This window comes from Otolemur garnettii, unplaced genomic scaffold (assembly GCF_000181295.1).
Source record: "Otolemur garnettii isolate 467f Iridium unplaced genomic scaffold, OtoGar3 scaffold00126, whole genome shotgun sequence".
Lineage (NCBI taxonomy): Eukaryota > Metazoa > Chordata > Mammalia > Primates > Galagidae > Otolemur > Otolemur garnettii.
In genome coordinates, this window is record NW_003852521.1 from 519,063 (window position 1) to 543,409 (window position 24,347).

At 42.7% G+C, this 24,347-nt stretch overlaps 1 protein-coding gene across 2 annotated transcripts in view; it reads right to left on the bottom strand.

The window, feature by feature from the left end:
* Window positions 1-24,341, bottom strand: part of ARID1B (AT-rich interaction domain 1B) — a 426,086-nt gene extending 401,745 nt beyond the window's left edge. Inside the window, exon 1 of one of the 2 annotated variants that reach the window (XM_003797856.3) lies at window positions 22,840-24,341. In XM_003797856.3, coding sequence (XP_003797904.2) covers window positions 22,840-24,192 — 1,353 coding nt within the window. In that variant the 5' untranslated portion in view covers window positions 24,193-24,341. The remainder of the gene's footprint in view (window positions 1-22,839) is intronic. The other variant, XM_003797857.3, reaches the window with a different exon arrangement.
* Between the last annotated feature and the right edge of the window lie 6 nt (window positions 24,342-24,347).

Here is a 24,347-nt window from a genome sequence, read left to right on the forward strand (position 1 = left end):
TGTCACCACATGCCACCATCACAGGAGACGTCTTTTATACTGTGCTGCACACTTTACATACAACCTCCAACTTAGTCTTCACAACGGGCCTGTAAATTACATTGTATCATCCTATTTTACAGACGAAGAAAACAAGGGTGCTTCATAAACATGGTGGAAAAGGGTTAAAGTTTGGGCAGCACCTGTGGCTCAAAGGAGTAGGATGCCAGCCCCATATGCCAGAGGTGGTGGGTTCAAACCCAGCCCCTGGCCAAAAACTGCAAAAAAAAAAAAAGGGGGCGTGGTTAAAGTTTTAAATCTATTGGCAAAAAAGATAACAGCAGACACACAGAAAAAATTTTACAAGAAAGCCCACCCACAGCAGGATATGAAAATTGAAGCTCACAAATGATCCACCCAACATGAGCAGCTGAAGAGGGTTGGAAAGAACTGGTTCAAGAAAAGAAAAAAGATAAAATGAAAAGAACATACTGTCAAAGCAAAAATAGAGCATTCACTTGGAGAGAAAGGAGAAAAATCATAAACAAATGCACAAACCAAAGCCAAGGTGAGGCTGGGTAAATAGTATAAGCCACGTAGGTACCCAGAGGGAGGCAGGCCGCAAGTGGACGGATGTACAGGGACAGCCAGACCTTGTGAAGACCGACTGCGTAGCAAAAGGAAGGGTAAGGGAAACAGCCTGGTCCCTCTCAAAAACACAAGCAGCGTCCACGACAATCTTTTCAAGACCTAATTCTCCTCTATATTGAAAATTCACAGGAAAGAGTCATGCCTTTCCACTACATAACTTTATTACTGTGGGTTATATTCCATAAATAAAGTATTGGCTTTTAAATCTTCATTGAAATGGCTTAATAAATGTACAAGATCACACACACGAATATCCAATCATTTCTTCACAGTAGAATCAGTCCAATAAAAAGGAAACACAGTTGCTTGGAATTTGTATAATCAATTTACCGTACTCTTTACACACCAAGCACTAGAGCGGTAAGTGGGAAAGGAGGGGTGGGAACTCGTGTTCATACACAGACTCTCACTGGAATAAAAACCCTATGGAAAGGTGCAAAAGTGCTATCAGCTAGGTTAGTGTGACAGGATCATGCTTCATTTCCGTTTTCCATCCTTGTGTCGCTGTGTTAAATAAAACATGAAATGTGTACAAATATGCACAAAGTACACTCATAAACACATCGTGCACACATATCCATACATCCCTTTGCTTATGAGATGCTACAAATACCGAGAACTATAACAAATATCACTTAGCGTACACCCAGCCACAGAAAAACAAGGCTGACACATTATGGTCCTGCTTCTTTAGAACTTCTCCTGAAATGTGTACAAATATGCACACTACTCATGAAATGTGTACAAATATGCACAAAGTACACTCATAAACACATCGTGCACACATATCCATACATCCCTTTGCTTATGAGATGCTACAAATACCGAGAACTATAACAAATATCACTTAGCGTACACCCAGCCACAGAAAAACAAGGCTGACACATTATGGTCCTGCTTCTTTAGAACTTCTCCCTCCCGCTCGGATGGAATGTCTGTTTTGACCATTCTATGACCTATGTTTGAAATAAAAGCCCCAGTGGGCTAGAAGATCTGTAACCTTCTATGAGGCTAGGGTCTTGAGAAATCTTAACCTAAGAACCGAAATAGACGCTTCAAAAAGAAAAGGGAAGAAGCAGCCAAAAACATAAAGCTATCAGCCTTCAGCCATTCCTTCAATTAAGGTTTGAATTTTTGAGACAGGGTTTCGGCTCTCTCAGGCTAGAGTGCAGTGATGTCATCATAGCTCACTGCAGCCTCCAACTCCTGGGCTCAGGTGACCCTCCTGCCTCATCCTCCCAAAGTGTCAGGATGACGGCAATAAGCCACCACACCTTGCCAACATTTCATCTTGTAAAGGTAAAAACTCCCTGATTTAAATACTTCGTTATCTTTCAGTTACAGCATTACTATTCAAATAAGTAAACCCTAAAAAGCAGGGTGCTACTGCCATGGATGGACACGCCGGATGGACACGGGCATGAAGAAGTAACACACGTTATACATAATCAGCTGTCAGAGACACCAAAAATACATTTCTATTTCATCTAATGATGACGTGCAGTAAAATGTTTGCAAACAGGAAGTTTATGTTTTCTGATCCACTGCCTACAGTGCGTCCTAATTATTCCTCATAGCAACACTATAATCTAACACTCTGAGAAGGGCTGTGATTTTTCTGACATAGATGGGGGTCCTCTAGTAAAGCTAAGCTGTGAAAAATCAGGCAGGAGAGAAGGAAGGTTACCTGCTGGGCTCACACCTTCACTAGCCCGGCACCAGCCAAACATTCAGTACTACAATAATTTTGTCTCCATCCTTTGAATAATTTGCCTTACGCCTCATTTGCTAGGAAGAGTTAAAACATTTTAGTCAATCTTGAGAATGTAATTCTATTTTTTTCCACAGCAAAATGCACAACCTACCCCAATGGCCAGGCCACTGGTTAAAGTTCAAACTACGACACAGATAAGAAAATCAAGTACTTTCCTTCAAACACTGTGGAAGGAAAAACCACTAACCAGTCTTATATTTTCAGTAAATATAAAACAAAATAAATCAAACAGCCTTCCACATGCTTGTTCCAAACAGCATTATCTCTCCCATTAAGAAAAAAAAAAGGGGGGGACAGGGCCTGTGCCTCAAAGGAGTTGGGCACCAGCCCCAGATGCTGGAGGTGACAGGTTCAAACCCAGTCCCAGCCAAAAAAAAAAATGAAAAGGCAGCCAACAGACACCCTCCCTGTTCTTGCCAACTCAGACCACACCACACAACCCCGGACAGATGCTTCAAAACTAAGAAAGACGTCTCCTTTTATAATTGTGGGGTTTTTTAATTATATTTAAATTTTAGATCACTGCAATACAGGTGTACTGCTGATAACATCAAAGCTAGTTTCAAAAATAATGATTATTCAAGATCCTAGCTTGTTTACAGCCGTCCAAAATTCAAATAGCTCACATCCTAAACTAGGAGCAGGGCACGGCGCGAGGACGCTTCAGCTGTCTTCAATATCACAAGATTCAGCTACAGAGTCTCTAGAGCACTGTCCCACAGAACTTTCTGCAATGAGAATGTTCCAGATGTTGTTCCAGAAGCTTGTGCTACTGACCACTTTCAATGTGGTGAGCACCACTGCAGAGCTGACCTCACTGTATTTAATTTTAATTTTAATAGCTACATGTGGCTAATGGCTATCACTCTGGACAGAGCAGATCAAGGGTGCACTCTGAATGATGAAAAGGCCTTTTGCTGGAAAAAGATACTTGAACACATTACATTTGCCAAGAGTTTTCTCTTTAAGAAGGAGAAATGATAATGAAAACTAAGTCAACTACAAAGACAACACCACACACACTCTGCCTTAACACAATGATTAAGTAAACGAGATGCCGTCTATATTAACCAGCATGAGGTAAGTGTTCCTAATTTTATATGCAGTCAGCACACTGTACCCCACAAATTCATTAATGTATACAGGATCTATGTGTTTACGATATAATAAAAAAAATAAATAAATAAATTTTAAAAAAGAAAGAAATACACTTTAGTTCAAATCTGCTGCATAACTGGAGGAGTAGAAAGCACATGTTTTGGGGAGAGTTTGGGTTTTGTTTGTTTGTTTGCTTGTTTGAGACAGAGTCTCACTCTGTCACCCTGGCTAGAATGCAACGGTGTCATCACAACTCATGGCAACCTCAAACTCCTGGGCTCAGGTGATCCTCCTGCTTTAGCCTCCAGAGTAGCTGGGACTACGGGCACCCACCACAACACCTGGCTAATTTCTCTATTTTCTGTAGAGACAAGATTGCACTCTTCATCGGGCTGGTCTTGAACCCCTGAGCTCAAGTGATCCTCCTGCCTCAGCCTCCCAGAGCAGATTACAGGCATAAAGGACTGCACCCAGCCAACATGTGTAATTAAAATATGTGCTAGTGGCACCCACAGCTCAGCAGCTAGGACGCCAGCCACGTGCACCCAGGCTGGTGGTTTCAAACCTGGCCCAGGCCTGCTAAACAACAATGACAACTCCAACAAAAAAATAACCAGGCATTGTGGTGGGCACCTGTAGTCCCAGCTACTTGGGAGGCTGAGGCAAGACAATCACTTAAGCCCAAGAGTTTGAGGGTGCTGTGAGCTGTGATGTCACAGCAATCTACCGAGGGTGATATACTAAAACTGACTCTCTCTTAAAAAAAAAAAAAAAGTGCCATGAGGTGGGGGATTCAATGGGTATCTTAGAGCCATGTCACCTAGGACACCTTGTTCCACCTGCTGTTGGGAGTCCCACTACTGCCCTGCTTCTTCAATGACTGCTTTATTTGTGTAACAAAATGACCCCCTCTAGGAGGGAAGGAGAATGCTTTCCTCACTGCTTTTCCAACATCCTCAGAGACTAATAAATGATGTGAGTGCAAGCAAAAAAAAAAAAAAAAGAAAGAAAGAAAGAAAGAAATCCCATTATGGTGGCACCTTCCACAATATAAATTCAGACCACTCACCCGCCTGTCTACTCACGCCAGCCACTCCTCAGAGGAAACATAGCATATTTCAAAGGCGATGGAGACAGAAGCCCTGGGCGTGCGCTGCACCACACGACTTCCTAGTCACATGCCTCAGGCGTCCCTGGACCAGGCCTCCACTGACTCATCCGTAAAACAAGCACAGTAGCAGGACCTCCCTCCCAGAAAATGTATAGAGTTCTCAGCACAGTACTCGGCACCTGGAAACAACTCAGTAAGTTATTTAATATTATCAACTATTCAATACTTGATAATTCAGTACAACAGCAAAACAGCTGACTTCCCTCTGAAGTTCCAGACAGCACAAGGGACTCTAACCCATAATCTGTAACATCTAAGAGGTGACACATGTGTGAGCTTCATTACAGGAGAAACCACATACCTGTGTTACCTTAACAGTCTGAACCTCAAGAATAATCATACACACACACAGAAAAGTGTTTCAGAATTGCAAGCGTGTTTTAATGCCCAATCCTGGATGACAGCTCTCAAATACAACAACCTCTGTGTAAGGAGTCTCTCCAGAGACGCAGAGATGTCTCCACCAGGCCAGCTGACCCACTATCAAGGTGACAATCTAGTTTAAGAGAAAAAGAGATCAAGACCACCCAAAATACACTGGCAGTTCAATATACTATGAAACTTACATTTTCTGGAAATACGTATAAAATATCTTTATGTAAATCTGGCTTGTTCCCTTCGCCTAAGGATCTAGTGAAATATCTATCTCCACCCTCAACAAGGCACAAACGACAGGGAGGCTTTGGAGCTGACCTGGGTCAGGCTTGAATCCTGGTGCCATCACTTGATGACCTTGGTCAAAGCACGTGGCCCTCGGGCCCATGTTCCTCAGAATCTATGAAATGGGGGAGGCAAAACCTGACAGGTCACTCAAAGTGTAAGACAACTCACGTCATCACAATCATACACTGAGTCCCACCATGTATCAGACACTACCCGAGCCACCGGGGAAACCAAAGAGAGACAGCAGAGAGACAGGCGACCAGCCCTGGCCATCAGAGCGGCTCAGGTCCCCTGGGGAGAGAAGAGCCAGGGGATTTAGGGCCCCCCTCTCTGCTGCTTCCCACCTTCCCTCTGCCTGCTCCAGGGTCCTGCTGAGCTGTTGGGAACACATCTCAGACCCAGCACGTCCAACCATGGCCCCGTAGTCAACAGACAGGACGATTCACATCCAGAACACCTTAAAGAAGTTGCAGTACCACAAGCCTCCTCCCCACGGAGCCAGATAAGAACCTCTGCTCAGTCCCTTTCGTCAGGCCTAGAGGAAACAAAGGTGATATCAGGGCTGCCAGGGGTCACTTCAGCCACTGACAACAGAAATGCTATGTTTGAGAACTGTGCTGTGGCACAGAGGTGCATGCCAGGCATCTGTGAGACCAGATACGTGTGTGATTCCTTCACAAATCAGTTTTTATTGTATCTTCATATAGCCCCATTACCAAATAACCAATTGTGAAGGTAGTTTCAGTTCCCATGCATCCATCGACGTTTGTCCCTACACTGAAGGGCACCGCCGCCTTGCGGACCGTGGACCTGCTATCTCCAGGATTAAATTGCACTGGAAGGTAAGCCTCAAGACAGCAGGCACTGGATTTTGTCCTTTCTGTATCCCCAGAGCCTAGAACGCTCTTCTGTCACACAGCAGGCACCAAAAAGGTATCAAGATCTGAGTAAACAGCAATAGCTATTTGGTGAATGAACAAAGTCTGGAAACACATAGCAAATGTCTGGCAATAGCTGGCAATCATCCTCAGTCTCCCACCCACCCCCAAGCCCGGCTCCCCACTCTTTCTTCCCAGGTCTTTTGAAACATGGGAGGGATCCCTTCAAAGGTGTCTTCCACCAGGTCAGGATCCCAGGCTTTCAAACGCAAGGCACAGGACTCTGGCTTTCTTCTCCCGAGCGCCTGGGAGGTCCCGAGGCTCTGGCTGGCGCGGCTTCCACTCCTGCCATGGCTTGGCAGGACTCACCGCACCTGCCTCGCCACCTGTCTGCGCCCGCCAGCTCCTCTCCTCTAAGCTGCTGCCACAGCTGCATGATGACCTTGTCCATTCCGCACGTGCAATGTGGCAAAAAGGAAGGTTTCCAGGGGACTCAAATAATTACCACCTATGCCTGGAAAAGGAAGCAATGACTTGATTCTTCCAAAAAGAGTAAAGTTCATGAGTACTGATGGTTATTTTCTCAGGGCTTTCTCTGGTGCTTCAGAATGTTGGAACCTTACCACCAGATGAATGATACGTTATTACTAAAATTCTCCGAAAGGAGTAACACAGACAGGCAGCTGTTAGCTTTCCAGGTAAAAGACACCTTTTATTATAATGATCAAGATTTGAATGTGGCTGCTAAGAACTAAAGATACCCATTTCCTTCAGAAGCTTTAAGAATCAAACAAAATTAAAGGCCCAGTCTTAGCACGGCAACAGCCTATAAAGCAGGATAAAGATTTTGTTTTGTTTTTTCTTCCTGTCACTTCTTAAAATTAAGTCACTTCATTTGCTCAAGACAAGTTAGATGTAGTAGGCAGCATTAAATTGAAAAAACTACAAATCTATCACCCTAACAGTGATAGATTATAGACAATTAACAATAGAACCTCTGTAAGCTGACCACCTAACAGAGAGTAACAAGCCAATCAGCATACAGAGGCGGTCAACACAACTGCGTCTACTGCACTGGTACGTACATGGGGCAGTACTGCACTGGACGTCCAGTCTATGAGAAAGAGGTCAACCTAAGGAAGTGGCCAATGTAGAGAGAGGTAGTCGACTATGGAGGTGCTATTGTATTATAAAATAGGAAACAAGGCTTGGTGCCCATAGCTCAGTGGTAGGGCGCTGGCCACATACCCCAAAGCAAGTGGGTTCAAACCCGGCCTGAGCCAGCTAAACAACAATGACAGCTACAACAACAACAACAACAACAAAAATAGCCAGGTGTTGTGATGGGCACCTGTAGTCCCAGCTACTTGAAAGGCTAAGGCAAGAGAATTACTTAAGCCCAAGAGTTGGAGATTGCTGTGAGCTGTGATGCCACAGTACTCTACCAAGGGTGACATAATGAGACTGTCTCAAAAAAAAAAAAAAAAAAAAAGGAAACAAAAGATGGGAAAGTCTTCATCTAATTCTAAGCTAAAAACAGCATTATAGGGAGTCTGTCATTTAGAAATATTCTCAGCCTCAAATTAAGGAGCAAAGAGAAGAAGAAAACACAAGTTGAAAACCCAGAAAATGCGCGTTAGCCGAGCCAGTGTTCAGACCTTCCTACTGCTCAGATGCTTCTGCAGCGTTGGTTACGCGAGATTTAAATACTCCATCTTCCAAGACGTGGTTATGAGCCAAACTGATTTTTTTTACTGACAAACTCTGGAAGAGGGGAATTAGTGGGACACAAAAGGAAACTCCTCCCAGCACTTTGCCTTACCTGTAACACGTAATAAGGAAGAGACAGACTAAACGGGTCCCACACCGAGGCCTCAGCAGCCTGGACTCACCGTCAACACCTTCCCAACACCACGGGCTCTGGCTCCAAAATGACCACGTGGCAAGAGCAGAGACAGAAATAACCATGACTGTACGTCATGGAATAACCTCGCCAAATAAATGGAGGCATCGTCTGCCTTACAATTTGTTCTTTGACTATGTAGTAACATCTTGATTATTTTAAGATATGCTGATTTTTATGTTTTGTTGACAATTTTCACCTCCACAATAGTTCATTCTGGGCACACAATGAACATTAAATTTTACTTGGTTGGTTTTTTACTCTAAAATTCTCTGTCTTTGGCTGCCTGTCCTCTCCCATCTTCCAGCCTGCCTTCCCTCACTCCCCCTTCATACTTACTTGGATGCACAGAATTCTGGACTTGTAACACCAAGGGACCTTGGGACACTGTCCATTCGGCTCATCCCATCTCTCATCCGAACAACGTAAGCACCGACTATGGGCTGGACAACACTGTCCCCACTCCTCACTCAACATGAAATAGGCCTAGACAAAGGAGAACCTGTTTCCCTTTAAATATCAACAATCTATTTCACAGTCTCCCTTGATAACTTGAAGCACTAACCCAGACCATGGCACACAAACTGATCTTGAAAATAAATTAATGTCCAGTAACATAATCAGAAAAACTCAACGGCTACCCTCCTGCCCTGTTCTTTGTGTAATAATGACTATATAGCCTAAATACACCAAAAGCTCCTTAATTAGAAATGTAATTTTAGATGTCTTAATAATAACATATGAAGTCTCTTTATTAAAATTTCACCTGCAGCACTTCAGTGACCTCTCTGAAAGGAGGAAGGGAGCTTCCAGGCCCTGCCCCAGGCTGAGGGCACCCAAATGCCTGGAGGCAGGGACTTGAAGACCCCACTGAACCCCCCAGGTGATTCTGAGGCACAGTGGGTTTCAAAAACACGAGATTAGTGGGAAGAATGGAACATCAGAGAAACATGGGTAGTGCACAAAGTTCCTAATTCTACCAGTTTACTTGTCTATAAAACAGGGATAATGATGAGCCACTGGCAAGACCGTGAAGGGCTGCAGATAATACGTACAATACGCCGCACACACAGCAGGTGTCCAGCAATGGCAGCTATTACTACTACTGTTGCTTTTCATTATATTATTCGTGGCTCTTCTAAGTCTACTTCTTTATGTGAGAGGCCAGGAGAGGAAACTGGCCATGAGAAGCAGTGTATTCGTGAGGGCTTTAACCATCACTCCTGGCTAGAAGGAGAGGCCATTTTCATGTTCCCCCACACGCAAGCCACCTTCTAAAACAGTGTTTTCAACCATTTTTATCTCAGGTACACTTGAACCTGAAGTTAAACTTCCATGGCACACGTAAACTATAAGAGTAAGAAATGAGAGTAAAATATATGTATCTATATGTGTATACACACACACATATACTTACTGTGCTTTGAACTTCTTTTGAAAATAATTTACTTAATCATGTTTGAAATTTTTCATGGCACACCTAAGGTCCTCTTGTGGCGCACAGGTTGAAAATCACCGCTCTAAAACACCCACCATGCAGTACGGCTGCTAACTCATTTCCCTGGCGACATCTCTCCTGCCTGTCTCACCCAGGTGCCCACTGCTTTCACACCGTGCACCTTGCTTTCCCAGGAGGACCACTCTGCACTTGGCCACCTTCACATTAATTAATTACACACCTGCCTTGCTGCTTCTCCAATCACAGAACGACACTGACTTCCCAGGTGCGGGCCAGTCCTCCTCGCCCTCACCCCTACGGTTCCGCAATCTTGGGGGCGTGCTCACTGCCCATCCTCCCTGCTGCACAGCTTCTGGAGACTTGCCTGTCCTGCGTCCTGTGGACTACCACTCCTCCCACCTGCCATGACAACCCAAGTCCATGAAAGCTCTACTGGACTGTGATGAGATACTTCTCCCAACTTTTCCCTTAGTCCTTTCTCATGTGAAAAAGAAACAAGTCTTCCTCAGGTCAAAGGGTAATTTTCCTTCTCCCTTATTCTACTGTGCCCATTAAGTACCTTCCCCACACAGACACCCCAAGGAATAACCTTGGACACCTCACAGAAACAGCCAGGTGTCTGCCACACCTCCCACAGGGCCTTTGACAGGCACTTGGACCCATGGTATTTCGTGAACCCTAATGTACACAGGAAAAGCTCAGCTCTGAAAGCCACACAAAAGCACTACGAACTTCAGACAGCCCTAATCACCCCTCCTTTTGCTAAGAAACTAGAGAGTACCACTTCAGACCTACCACCCTTAGGATGAGAACTTTCTGCATTCTCTGGCTTGTCAACCCAATTAAGCACCAGGAGTATTATTTATGCTAAATGTCACCTTAATTCCAAGTATGTTTATTAGCAAGGCAAAAATAAACATCCTTTAAAAATATGTTTTTTAATAAAAAATAGAAAAACTGTTAATTTTATTAATCATCACAAAACTGAGTAAGAATTCTCACAAGTAAAGTTCTAATCAACAATTCATTTCAAAATTCCAGGCACAGGTCATACGTACATTCATCTGCCAACTTTCTGATGACTCCTGCTTTTGAAAGGCTTGTCTAAATTAAACGTATTTAAGCCCATGACTGTCCACAATGGTATAATGAAAGTATTTAATTCTCAAGCAGCAACAAGAAAGAAACAAATATTCAAAAAAAGATTTCAAAAATTTTGGTTGGAAAGGAAGGCAAAGGTAGTACAGTCAAATTAATTAGCAATGCCCATATTGACCACTTCCTTTTATAAAAGGACTTCATTCCAGAACTGCTGCCTTTATCTATCTCTGCCTATCTGCCTCCCTTCAGATCCCGCATCTGCACAGTCCCCACGGCGCTGCATTTTCATCCTGAGCAGGTGGAAAGCTCGCCGGCCTGCGCACACTGCCTCCCTGTGTTATCTGTCCGCGTTCCATTTGAATCCAATTTCCTTGCATTACCTCTGCCCAGGTCAGGGATGAATGGCTGTCAAATTCCCAGTGGAATAAAAAGAAAAACCCTTTCTTCCTGAGGCAGCAAGTTTCAATTCACAGAGCACATGGCTAATCTACATATGTGAAGGTCACAGCACTTCAGTCAAAGAGGTTAAGAATGGAACAGCTCACGTAAGGGGTTGTCTTAAACATCCTGGCATGATGCCCAACAAGTAAGATTGTTGAAAAGCAATAGATAGCTTCTGGCAACAGCAAGGGGAAAAATATTTTGATCATGTGATGTCGTACACACTACCTAGTTTATTTCACGTGTGAAACTTTGATAGTCCCTCAAAAATACCACATATGCAAATCAGATCCAGATTTCAGCTTGGCTGGTTAGCCATGCTAATGCACCTTCCTCTTCATAAAATACATTTATATGGAATTTCTGGATGCACTGAGAATAAAATTTCAACATATTGACACCAGTTGGCTTGAGTATTTGAACAGCTGATTACAAGTTCTTTGCATTCATTTTTCTATGAAGCATAAAACTACTTAGACCAGGAAAGGCTAAAAGAGCGTATTCCTTCAAATTATTCAAATACAACTGTCTTAAATAAAATTCATCTTCTCCATTTGCCTCCATTATTCCTTCCCTCCTCACTAATAATACAGCGATACGGAAAATTACAGGCACTTGATGCCCAAAAAAGACAAAATTAAAACTGCTTTTTTTTTAAGAACCAAATTTTGAGGTTCACTGGCCATATATCAAAGCTGTAAATCCTTTTTAATGGCCTTTAAATTTTCTGTTTCAAGTTCTTATTTTTTTACAATAAATTCACTTTACCCAATGAAAACTGCTTTTCCCAGTCCATCTTCACTAATTGTACAGCGAAACACCAGGGCTTACAGTGCTCCTAGTTGCCACCCACACCACCACGGAGGAGCAGGGACAAAGTCTGGCCCCTCATAGGGGACACATGATGAAAGGGAGAAACCAAGACGTTCAGAGAGCAGCACCTTCCCGAGACCATCTCTGCCTCAGCTAAGTGCAAGTTTTGGTTGTTGGCACTAAGGGGCGTGGGAGATACTCAAACCCAGCAAAGTTCTAACAGTGGCGACTGTAATTGTAAAAACTTTTCAATGGTTAACAATAATAAACTACATGTTTCATGTATGGAGAAAATAAAGTAATAGCAAAAGATCCATTTCATCAATTTCCCTCAACTCAAAATTTAGATTGCTTATGCGATCAGAGTTATCCAATCCATATTTCTAATTAGATGAAATAAAATAAAAATCTCCCACAAACTTCCTTAATTAAATTAATAACCAATAGGTACTTCCTTGGTAATCTAAGGACATCCCTCCACACTAAGCAATGAACAAAATGTTTAACCATTTACAAATATTCTCTGGATATCTACTTATCTGGTACCATGCCCTACACTAAGTTCACTAAATGTAAACAGTAGTTAAATTCTTCAGTTACAGATCTACATTTATTTTTCCTTACCAGTTAGAAACTATACTGATAAAAAAAAAAAAAAGTATGAAAACTACAGAAAATCATTTAGAATTGTTCAACAACTTACTTTTCATAAACACTGGAGAAAGTAAAAACATATCGGACAATTAAAAAACTGAAACGATCTGCATTAGAAATAAGTTTTCAATATTAACCTATTTGTTCTGAGAGGAGAGACTGACAGCCTATTAAATTAACATTTTAAACTAACTAGTAGATATGCGATCTTCCCCGGTTCTCCATCCTGGGAACTTTGGCCCCAGCCCTTATCTCCAGGCCTCTTCACCGCCAAGGCTCTCATCCACCAAGTCCTGAGTATCAAGTCTCATTTGCTCCAGGAGCCTTCCTGCTCCTGCCCCACGACACCCAGCTATGGGAAGTGCTCCCCTGACACCAACCCCCCACCCACATGATGCTGAGAGAGGGGTCACTGCTCTGGCAGATATCGCCACCCACCTTGGTGCTGGGCACAGCACGCTTTCCACACACATACCTCTGTGTCCCCCTGCTCTCACTATGAGAAAAACCATAGTTCCCAACCCCTGACATTCGGGTGACTGTTCAAAGCACGGAAGGTCAATAAACTAAATATCAAATCCAGCCAATGATAATGTGAAACCATTTCTTTAGCAGAAAAATCACCATAAGAATGACACCCAAAACCCAATCCAATTAGGATCACTTTCTCATCCATGTCATAGAATCAAAAAACAATCTCCAAGCACGCTGGCCTTCCACATCAAACTGTGAACACTGACGGAACAGACTTCTTTGCAAATAATATTGGAAGTAATACGTTCATAGAGATACTTTCAGTTTGGATACATTATCAACTAGTCTTTAAATATTTCCTACACCACTTACTTGGAGGGGTATAGTTTTTCTGCATATGAACTACAGAGGAATAATGCAGCCATTCACTCTAATTTCCACTTTGTAAAGCACCAGGAATCTATGATAATTCACCAGGGAAAATTATGGATATGTTATATTTACTCTTTGTATCTCAATCACCAAGTGGTGCTCAGCAAGTATTTGTTCATAATAGATTTAACTTTTATCTCTCATAGTTTTTTAAATAATCTCAGCATTTAAAAAAAAAAAAAAACACCTGTTCTCTACATACTTTGAGGCATGCCCCTGGCATTCTCAGATTTGACATTCCCTGTTTTGACTATTTGAAAGCAGCCCTAAAACTCCGTGTTTAGTAAATCACAATTTAGCTAAGGACCAAATCTGAACCATATATTCAATGAAGTTAAAACAGACACAGAAACAAGTTACTTAGCTAATGAGAGACCAAAGTGTAGCTCCCAGAAGCTCCAAGAAGCCTAGGTTTAAATTTTTGAAACTACATTACTTTGCAAAAAGTCGTTCTCCTAAAAATCACTGTCATGATATTTGCAGATCATGAAAGTGGAAAGGTTGGCTTGGCGCCTATAGCTCAACCGGCTAAGGCGCCAGCCATGTACACCTAAGGTGGCGGGTTCGAATCCCCAGCCCGGACCCGCCAAACAACAATGACGGCTGCAACCAAAAAATAGCCGGGCGTTGTGGCGGGCGCCTGTGGTCCCAGCTACTTGGGAGGCAGAGGCAAGAGACTCGCTTGAGCCCAGGAGTTGGAGGTTGCTGTGAGCTGTAATGCCACTGCACTCTACCCAGGGGGATAGCTTGAGGCTCTGTCTCAAAAAAAAAAAAAAAAAAAAAAAAAAAAGAAAGTGGAAAGGTTTAAAAGGCATAAGAAAGGAATGACTCTTGGCCAGAGAATAGAAGTTGCTAATTAAGGATGTGATATGGAATGGGGTTGCAGTTTAGATCTACTGGTAAGCCAATACTAATTTATATAACTGTTGAGCAAGAGTCCCAGTCAGTATGAAACTACAATTTGTAAGAGAAATTACGGTGGAGTGCGCAAAATCTGTGTATTTGCACAGGTATCAGTTTATATTCACTGAATATATCTGGGATCCAGTGTAGTTTAATAAGCTGTTCAGTGGTGCATAGCTAATTAAGCACTATTTGTTTAAAAAATTCAAAGCAGCACAGAATTTTGGAGCTGAGAGGGGCTGGGCATCACCTCACTAATGGAAACAAGGGCTTGTCCTCAGCCACACCCAGAAGTGCTTCAGAGCCAGGCAGGGTACAAGAAACCAAGCCTGGGAAGACAGGTGCTACAGACAATTGCCACTGACACCCTGAGTGAAGGTTTCCAACAACTCTACCTGGCAGGCAACATGACAGGTAAGGAAAGCACCCTGCTACACGGCAGAGAAGATGGCTGCTGAAGGCTACAAACAAGCCAAGGTCTAACCAACTCCAAGGTCAGGCAGGCATGATCGTTCCATTACATCAGGATGCCTCACGATGGAGTCTTATTCTCTCATAAACCCTCATAATCACTGAAATAAACTAATATACAACAGCCAACTCCCTCAGAAATGTCGGCTCTTCAGGAAGACACTTGCTCAGCAGCAGTAATGTTTCACATTTCTGTTTCCAAGGTCATTTATAATTCATTGGGTAAAGTGAATTTATTATAAAAAAAAAAATAAGAACTTGAAACAGAAAATTTTAAATCCATTAAAATGGGCTTACAGCTTTGATATGTGGCCACTGAACCTCAAAATTTGGTTCTTAAAATTTCAGAAATTAGATGCCAATTCTAGATGAATTTTATAATTACCAATCACTTCAAAAATAAAGCTATGAAGTATGGTGAGTGGTTTAACTTCTAAGACACCCATCTCAAAAAGAAACAGGAGATACTAAGAATTCTGGAACTGCCTCCACTAATCATCAATGCCTCGCTTTCTGAAAGGTTTATTTCAGGACCCAGAAGCAGTAGCTGAATTTACTCCTCAGCCAGCATACATTATCTAAACAGTTACCAAAAATACCCCAGCAATCCAAGTGTCTTCCTAAATCTGAACAGACTGTTTTAACTTTTTTTCCAAAAATCTATGTAATGTGGAAAACTGAGAAAAAGAAAAAGGACCATTCCATATAAATTTCAAAGTGATTATATTTGCCTTCTTTTAGTTATTATTCTCTATAGTGGATCTATATTTTGCTCTGGCACAAAGCCAGTAGTTGATTGGGGGAAATGGAAAAGAGTCACTAGATCACACCAGCTATAACACAACAACCTACAATTAGTTGTTATGCCAAAATTCACTCCCCCACCAAAAAAAAAAAAAAAAAAAGCAGGCCAATAGACTGCTGATCCACATGGTTGCTATTTGTTTAAATGAGCCAGTTCTAAGTCACTGATGTCAAAAACACCATGACCCAAGTCCAGTGGGTCAGACTTCAGTGGTCTCTTGGTGACATGCACACAGAAATAGCAGCAATCCCCACCCAGCTACTTCTGTGTCTGGCACAGGGCTGACTAATAAAGTGGGTGCTCAATAAATATTTGCCAATTGATTGTCTGGGGTAGACATTTACCTAGCATACACATCACAGCATACACAAATGCTAGATGTTTACCCCTGAAAGAAATAATTGCTGCTTCTCAATATGATCTCTTAATATAACAGTTCATTTCCTTTCTGCCCTCTGTAGAATCTGGAGTTAAAAGTACATAAAAAATCTGACAAAGATATGACTACATATCTTCATCAATAGCAGTTAAAATACAATTTCAATATTTTACACACACACCAGAAAATCCTATTCATAAGACTAACCAGGATCTAAGAAGCAGCCCTTCACAGTTGCCTCTAAAAATTCATTAAAGGTCCATTATCTAAATTTAATAATTTTTCCATGTAAAAGAATTTCTAAAGTTTTGCAAAGGAATAAAAAGGAAACATATCAGGGGAAATCACAAACCTGGGGGCAGAGAGCACTATGAAAAAGGGACACAAGGTCACCAGCATCAACTGCTGGGGGAGGGGGCGCCCAAAACCCCCAACACAGTGAGAATAGGGGAAAAAAGTATCTCTGTAAGTGATTTTTACTAATAGTGAAAAGGTAAAGTAATAATTTTTTTAAAAGGTTAAAACTGCAACAAGTGAGAGAAATAAAAGGGAAAAACTGATCACGGTAATAGTTCACTTCCATATCCTATCACCCAACAAAGTCCCAAGTTTCTCTCAAAATATCTTTAAACTTTATATAGCCTCCAAACAACCATTTTAAAACTTTCAATAACATAACTGGTAATGAAACACCTAACCTACACTATGTACATCTGCAAACAGAGGAAATCTATGAGGATTACCTCAAGGTTAAAAGTGAGGGGAAGTAGTAACAGGCTAAATAAAAACAAAAACAAAAATACCCTTCACTCTCCAATGTAGTATCTGTAGAAGAATTTACTGATAAACTATGAAGCAACGAGGTTCATGGTCATAAAAACGAGACTATTTTACTTACAATACACATCAATAGTTAACAAATTTTAAGTCTAATGTGAAGAAAAGGAAGAGAAAAAGTTCTGAAGATGGGCTATGGTGATGGCTGCCCAATGAGAATGTACTTAATGCCGCTGGCCTGTGCCTTAAAATGGTAAATGTCATGCTATATATAGTATATAGTTCACCACTATAAGAAAACATACATATATTCAATTTTTTAGCATCCCATTACAAAAAAAAAAAAATTACAGTATTGTGGTCTAGGATTTTCCTCTCGATTACATCAAATATGGCTTGTCTTCCACAGTCACCTATTAAGAAATGACTTCTTATCTCATTTTTGAGATTCATCTTTCACCAGGGGCCCAGCAACACACTGAGAAGCAGTCCACATAACATGGTCAGCGGAGGCTGAATCTCTTTCTATTCAAAAACACTATCCTGCCATGACAGATCTATTCCAGGTTCTGCTGCCATCTACCTGAATTCAATAATGGAAATAAGTCTATCTATTGGTTAACCACATATGCTGAAGATTTTAAGACTTTAGTCTCTTTCCTGGCAATATATATCATTCAAAAAACAAGTTAATTTCATTATTAGTTCATCTGTCAAATTCAGTAGCCTTCTAATATTCTTGGCATTGAGCCACACAGAAGTGGGCTTGAAAACTGCCTACTGGATCCTATTCAAATAACTAAATCTAAGGAAATAATTTTCTTAGAATTACTCCAAGGCAAAGACTTTGAAAATAGAACATGCTGGTGAAAACTTACTGTGCAAACACATATTCTACTGTAATAAATTCACTCAATCACTCATTTAAAGTGAGCCGTTAATTAAAACTATAGTATACGTATAGTAATCATTCCATTCAGATGTTAGCATGAGCAAAAACAAGTAAATACTTAAGGACGTTCGAGTAATGATAATTAATGATATCTAAATCATTTTCTTTTCACTAATTTTATAAGAGAAAAAGTCCCTAAAATACACCAGGTTTTTAGATCAGAATTAAGTAAACCAAAAAGGACTACTTAGTCTTATGCAAACAGCCTCCGAACTGAAAAAGACAATACTGTCTAATAGTCCCACATCCGTGATACATAAATATACTCTTTGTAGATGAACAGTTTTGCCTGGTTCTTCTCCCCACACCACAGGGAACTAGAACTTAGGATTCCTCAGCCTCAGGCATGCATACACAGCCAGTGTGCAGCACCACTTTATAGACCCACAGAGAATCTGCAAGAACCTCCTGTTCAAGGAAGGATACCTCTGAAAAGGCTGGCAACTAAAAATTACCCAATTCCATAAAAGCTAAGAGGTCGATATGGCCCTTAAACACAAACAGCACTGTAAAGTGTCGTAAACATTTAATAACATCCATTTTGAAAACATAAATATTGCAAACAAAAAAAAAAAACCTAATGGAACTGAATTTTATTAATATTCTGGTTGGCTCCATAAATCTGTTGTTAACACCATAGTTCTATCAAACATGAATATCCATCTCAAAGTTATAAATCGACATACACCCCCCAAAATGAAAGTGGTATGAGTGAAATATTAGTCCTTTTCCACACGCGGATCAAAGTACACAGGTCCACAAGCTAAGCAGTGTCCATCTGGTATAGAGCAACAAGAAAAGCCTCTAGATTTAGGACACTGGCAAAAAGCTAATAGAGTTCCCTCTGCTAATATATCCAAATTTTACATCCCCAGTCAGCCTTCAAAATGAGTACAAAAATATCATGGAACCCAAACAAATTTTAATCAACTCCTCCCCTCCTAGGAAAGGGCGGGGTTAAATAAATGAAACGATCATTTTAGTTTGCCTGTAATATTGGTATTAATGTTTATCCCAGAAAAATAAGTGTTCCTATCAAATCAGAAGTCATCTTTTTAGATATAATCTGTGCCAAATTGTAAAGAAATAAAGTCCATTAAGAAGAAATAAAACTGGAAACTCGACCCATTCAATTACACCTGTTTTCTTTAAAAGGTGCGTCTGGGTATAGTAAAACTACCAAATGAGTTTATACTGAGTCTTTTACTACATTGTCTTATATTTTTAAAATGTCATCTCAAACCAAACCAGAATTTATTTCTTATACCAGAGTGAAGATGTTATTCTCTTCAATTCTAGTAAAGGAACACTATTTACAGGTTAAGCACATTAGTAAAAGTGTCCAAGTGTGATCTGCATTATTTCCACATTCTTAACACACTTCTGATATGACGTTGAAAAAAATAGAGCAAGCATAAAAAGGCTTGCCAAAAATTCATTACTAAATATAGACAAACAGAAACAAAGAAAAAAAGAAGGTTAAGGTTTCTCATTATAAGAATACATTAATTCCCTAGAATGTTCTCACTGATTTGTATTAATATAAACATGAATTTAATTGATAGCTGTCTTAAAGAGTGGTTACGATTAAAAAGAAAAAAGAAATCAAACGTAAGTACTATAAAAATCAGGATTTCCAATGAAAACAATTTTAAGTCATGCCTAATTTCATCCCAGATCACTTAGCAAACAGAAAACTGCAGACACTTTCCTTACATTTGCTTTTTCTGTTTTTTAAATGATAGGCCTTCTCTATGAACCCCAGTTACCAAGTCCATGGCTTCTAACCATATACAGTCATCCATCCCTTGGCAAATATACAAATTTTAGCCACAAAAATTTCTTGACAAGATTAAAAATACCAGATAGCCGAAGATTCACTGGGAGTGATGTTATGATATAATGTACCTCATGTACATTTTAATAATCAGGAATCAGTTTGTAGCTTCCTGCTTAGCAAGCTAACTAATCATTTTTCTTTTAAGGGTAAATAATGCTTTTTTTATTACATTGTATTACATTCTATAAAACTAAAGTTAAAACACCATTAATAGAATTTAGTACAAATGTGGACATCATAAAATCTTATGAGTAGACCTAAATATTCCTTTGGAGACTGCTATCTGAATATTTATCTCACAAAAATCTAGAACAAACTGAATCATAAAATAGCTTATTTCAATTTTTAAAAAGACTCTTCTCCCACAATATATATATGCACGTTTTGTTCCCAGTTACGAAAACATTTGCCACCCAATAGAAACTATTTCCCAAAATCAAAAATGAAACTAAATGTATTAAAAGCCAAAAATGTTTCATCATTCAGCAAGGTGATTTGATAGTATTTTTGACTTATAGTCAGGCAGTAATATTTTGAACATGACTGTTTTTAGTATAATTATCACAACTACTAAATTATAATGGCCTTCCAAAAACAAAAGGAAATAAAAAGAACGTAAAAAGGACACATTCCACATGTTACATGGTAAACTACCTAAAAGAAATCGCGAATCTAGGTCATGTCTGTCATTTCACCCCCCTCCAAAAAAAAAAAAGGTATCCCCAAGGGTCACACTGAGGACATAATGGATTCACTCTCATTCCAAGAAAACAAAATACTTAAAATGACTGGTACCATTAAGAACTAACACTCTAACATGGACCTACATGTGCCTCTAACTTCATTCGTTTCTAGTTTATAAAGATGTGAATTTTAAACTGCCCCTTTAAAAGCAAGCTGACAAAGCAAATCTTTTTAAAATTAATGATGTGTCTTTATTTACAGAAACCGTCTCTATGTTGTTGTGAATAAAAATGAAAAATTAAAATTGTCAGGTTTTCTATCAAGAATAGAAAAATATATTATCTATTATCCTTAAAAGTACAATTCCATTAACTAAAGATTTAAAAGCAGTGGGCACCAATGTCCAGCTTAGATTCACACGATTATTTGTTAAATTCAGCCCTTCATTACTCTGACAAGATACGATTATTACTAAATTACACCTTCCTAAAAACAAATGAACTAAATAAAAATATGTATACAACTACTGTTATTCCCTTCTAACAGATTAGAATTTTTAAAACTTTCACAGCAATAAAATATCCATGAAAGAAAAATTGTTTGGAAGAAACACACCCAACACAACTTGCTTGTAATACAGTTTCCCAAATTCATTGTGTAAACTGTTCAAACACGGCTCATATTACCAAATTTAACAAAATAATCATGGAAAAAAAGATTCTTGGGGTTTTCCTGTATTTTCCAAATCAAAAGCAAATATAAAACGGTCTTTAGTATTTCAGAAGAATATCCATTTTTTCCCATTTTACCTAGTTGTTCTCTGCAAAAATTATGTGGTTTTTCTCATCTCATTTAAATATGACAATTCTAACTAAAACTTCCTTACCCTCAAATATCTTAAACAGCCAGAATTGTTAAAACACAAACCACTAGAAATAAGAGCTTAAATCTTGTTTATAAGGCTAAATAAGTATCACCAAAAGATCTTGCTGAAAAATCACAATCTCGAAATTTTTAACATTACATTAGCATATGTATGCTGAAACAATTCAATTTTTTCATAGTTGAATTTATAAAGGGTGGACTTTTATAAAAGCTTTACAAATTAAAAAATTGGCAAAATTGGTGGTTTCCTTTTTTCAGTGGTATTATTTCAATCTACAATTAAAATCCATGGCATATGTAATGTGCATATTGTAACAGTGTCATCAAAGACCTGAATTTTGTGAAGTGCCTAATACTGGACACCAGAATAATGTTTTTCTGTATTTAATCCTCTTATTAATAACCATGATTCATAATGATTTAAGCTTTAAATAATATTGAACCTTACATCTGCTTGTAAGAGAGCTCAGTTATTATTTGTGGCAAGAATTTTTGTGACTGTACTGCTCAGCACTTCTATTTACATCAGCAGTGCTAAATGCCCAATGGTGAGAGGGGAGCCAATCAGATGGCAGATTAGATGTCAACTCAGAGGCAGCTGTCTGGAGACTATTACAGCCAGTTTACCTCCACAATTCAAATTCCAAACCTTGCAAAGGAGATCAAGTCAGTCTTTAGGCTCAGCCTACTAGCAAGAAACAGCAAGAGTGCAGGACACTTCCTAATAGCGCTGTAGGACTTGGGTGACAGCAAAATAAAGAAAATCCAAATAAATACGATCCCCAAAGATCCATTTTCATTGGTCTGCTATTTTGCTGGATTTGCTGAATAAAAATGTATGCCTCATCCATGATCAAAACAAGTTCAATTGATCCGGAATACGTTCCTTTAACATAGCCGCTCTGCTGAAGGTGACTCCTTTCAAGCAGCCCCTAAGCCCAATAGTGGATTTTCCCGGCTATTCTTAGGCACGAATCAATATGTATTTTAGAACATTTTACCTCCACGTTGTTGTAAATGTTAGTATTATTCCTGCTAGTAAACATTCGAACTCGAAGCCCGCAACGAGTATCTCCGAATGGTTCCACATTAACTATGAAAAACCTACTAGGCTGTCACAAAGCTAACCTATTTTCCCGGCCAGCACCTTGGAAGCTAAGAGGGAACGTACTGAGGCCAAGGTGGGAGAAAGTTCCTCATTCTTTCCCCGGTTCAAGCACATTGTTGGCGCTACCGGAGACGATCTGGTCAATATTCGCCCCCGGCAGTTCTGGCCCGGAGAGCCTATTTTGTTACAAAAGCACCCGGGCCGTCCCCACCGCCCCGAACGGCTTCCTCGCGGGTGGCGCCCTGGAATCTCGCCTCGCGTTCTGGGGCCTGGGGGATGGGGTGGGGGCGAGGGCGCGGGACGACCGGGAGCCCAGGCCGCCGGCCCGGCCCGGCGAAGCCCTCCTCGGCCTGGACAGCGCGGCCGGCGCCGGGTGCGCCCGGACCTCGGCGCGAGGCGGACGCCAGGCAAAATGGCTTTGGGCGCCGCGCCCCCGCCGCCCCCGCGAGAAGAAGGGGAAAAGTACACGGCAAAGAAAGAAACTCAGGCTCGCGGCGCGGCGAGGCCGCCGGGCGGAAGCAGGCCCGGCCGGCGCGGAGGTTACCTGGGATCTGCCCATGGTCGGTCCGGGGGTGCCGGGGCTCATCGCCGGGTGACTCCTTTGTTGCGCGGCCGCCCAGGCCGGACTGGCAGCGGCGTACTGGGCGCCCATGTCCTTGCCCAAGCCCATGCCCGCGGCCGCCTGCTGGCCGCCCGCCGCCGCCCCCGCCGCCGCCGCCGCCTGGGACTGGGGCTGCGACGGCGGCGGCGGCGGCGCGCTGGGGCTGCTGTAGTCGGGGTAGCTGCCGCCGTAGCTCCGCATCATGGGGCTGGGCGAGGTGAGCAGCTGGTTGAGGGTCGGGGTGGCCCCCGACGGGTGCTGGTTCTGCCCGGCGAAGCGCTGGAAGCCCCCCGCCGCCGCGCCGGCGGCTGCCTTGCTGAGGCTCGCGGCCCCGCCGCCCCCGGGGCCCATCATCATGCCGCCGCCCTGCTGCCGGGGGGAGCTCAGCACCCCGTACCCCGAGGACGAGCCCCCATAGCCGCCGCCGCCGCCTCCTGCTGCTGCTGCCGCCGCCGCGGCCGCCGCCGCCACAGCTCCCGCTCCCGCTCCCCCTGCTCCCGCTGCTCCTCCTCCTCCTCCTCCTCCTCCGTTGCCTCCTCCTCCTCCGCCGCCGCCGCCGCCGCCCGCGCCGGGCCGGCTGTAGCCCGGATAATGGTTGTACTGGCTGTTGGGGTACCCTTCGTGGGAGTTCTGCAGGGGGTCCATGCTGCTGGGGGCCACGGCGGCGGCGGAGGCGGAGTGCATCAGCCCCATCCCGGGGCTTTGTTGTCCGCCATGTTGATCAAAGCCAGGCCCAGCGCGGCCGCCGGGGCCGCCGCTAGCAGGGGCAGCGCTGCCGTAGTAACTGTTAAACTCCGAGACGGCCGCCGAGCCGCCGCCGCCGCCGCCCCCGGGCACGGCGACCGGCGGCGGCTGCGTGCCCAAGGCGCCCAGGCCCGGGTGCTCGTAGCGGCCGCCCGCCGGCTCCCCCATCTTGGGCGGCGCGTCGTCCTCATCACCCGGCTTGCTCAGCAGCGGCGGGCCCGGGGGGTCGGCCTGGCCGCCCGCGGCACTGTCCTTGGCGCCTCCATGTTGCGGCTGCTCCATGTCGGGGCCGGGCTGAGGCGCGCCGCCGCCCGCGCCGCCCAGGCTGTTGTTGTTGGAAATGGGATGTTGCTGCTGCTGCTGCTGCTGTTGCTGCTGCTGCTGCTGGAACTGGTTTAGCTGCTGCTGTAGTGCGTGGTGGTGGTGGAGGTGGTGGGCATGGTGGTGGTGGTGGTGGGCATGGTGGTGGTGGTGGTGCTGCTGGTGGGGCGGTGCGGCGGGGGCTTCGCCAACGGTTTTCAGTTTGTGGTTGGGGAGCAGCCCCGTCTCCATGGCCGAGCCCGGGCCCGACGAGGAGGAAGAGGAGGACGCCGCCGCCGCCGCGGAGGAGGAGGAGGACAGCGCGGCGGCGCTTCCACCCTCCTTGAGAGCCGCCTCGGAGCCGCCGCTCTTGGCGCTGTTAGTGCTGGCGGCGGCGGCTGCGGCGC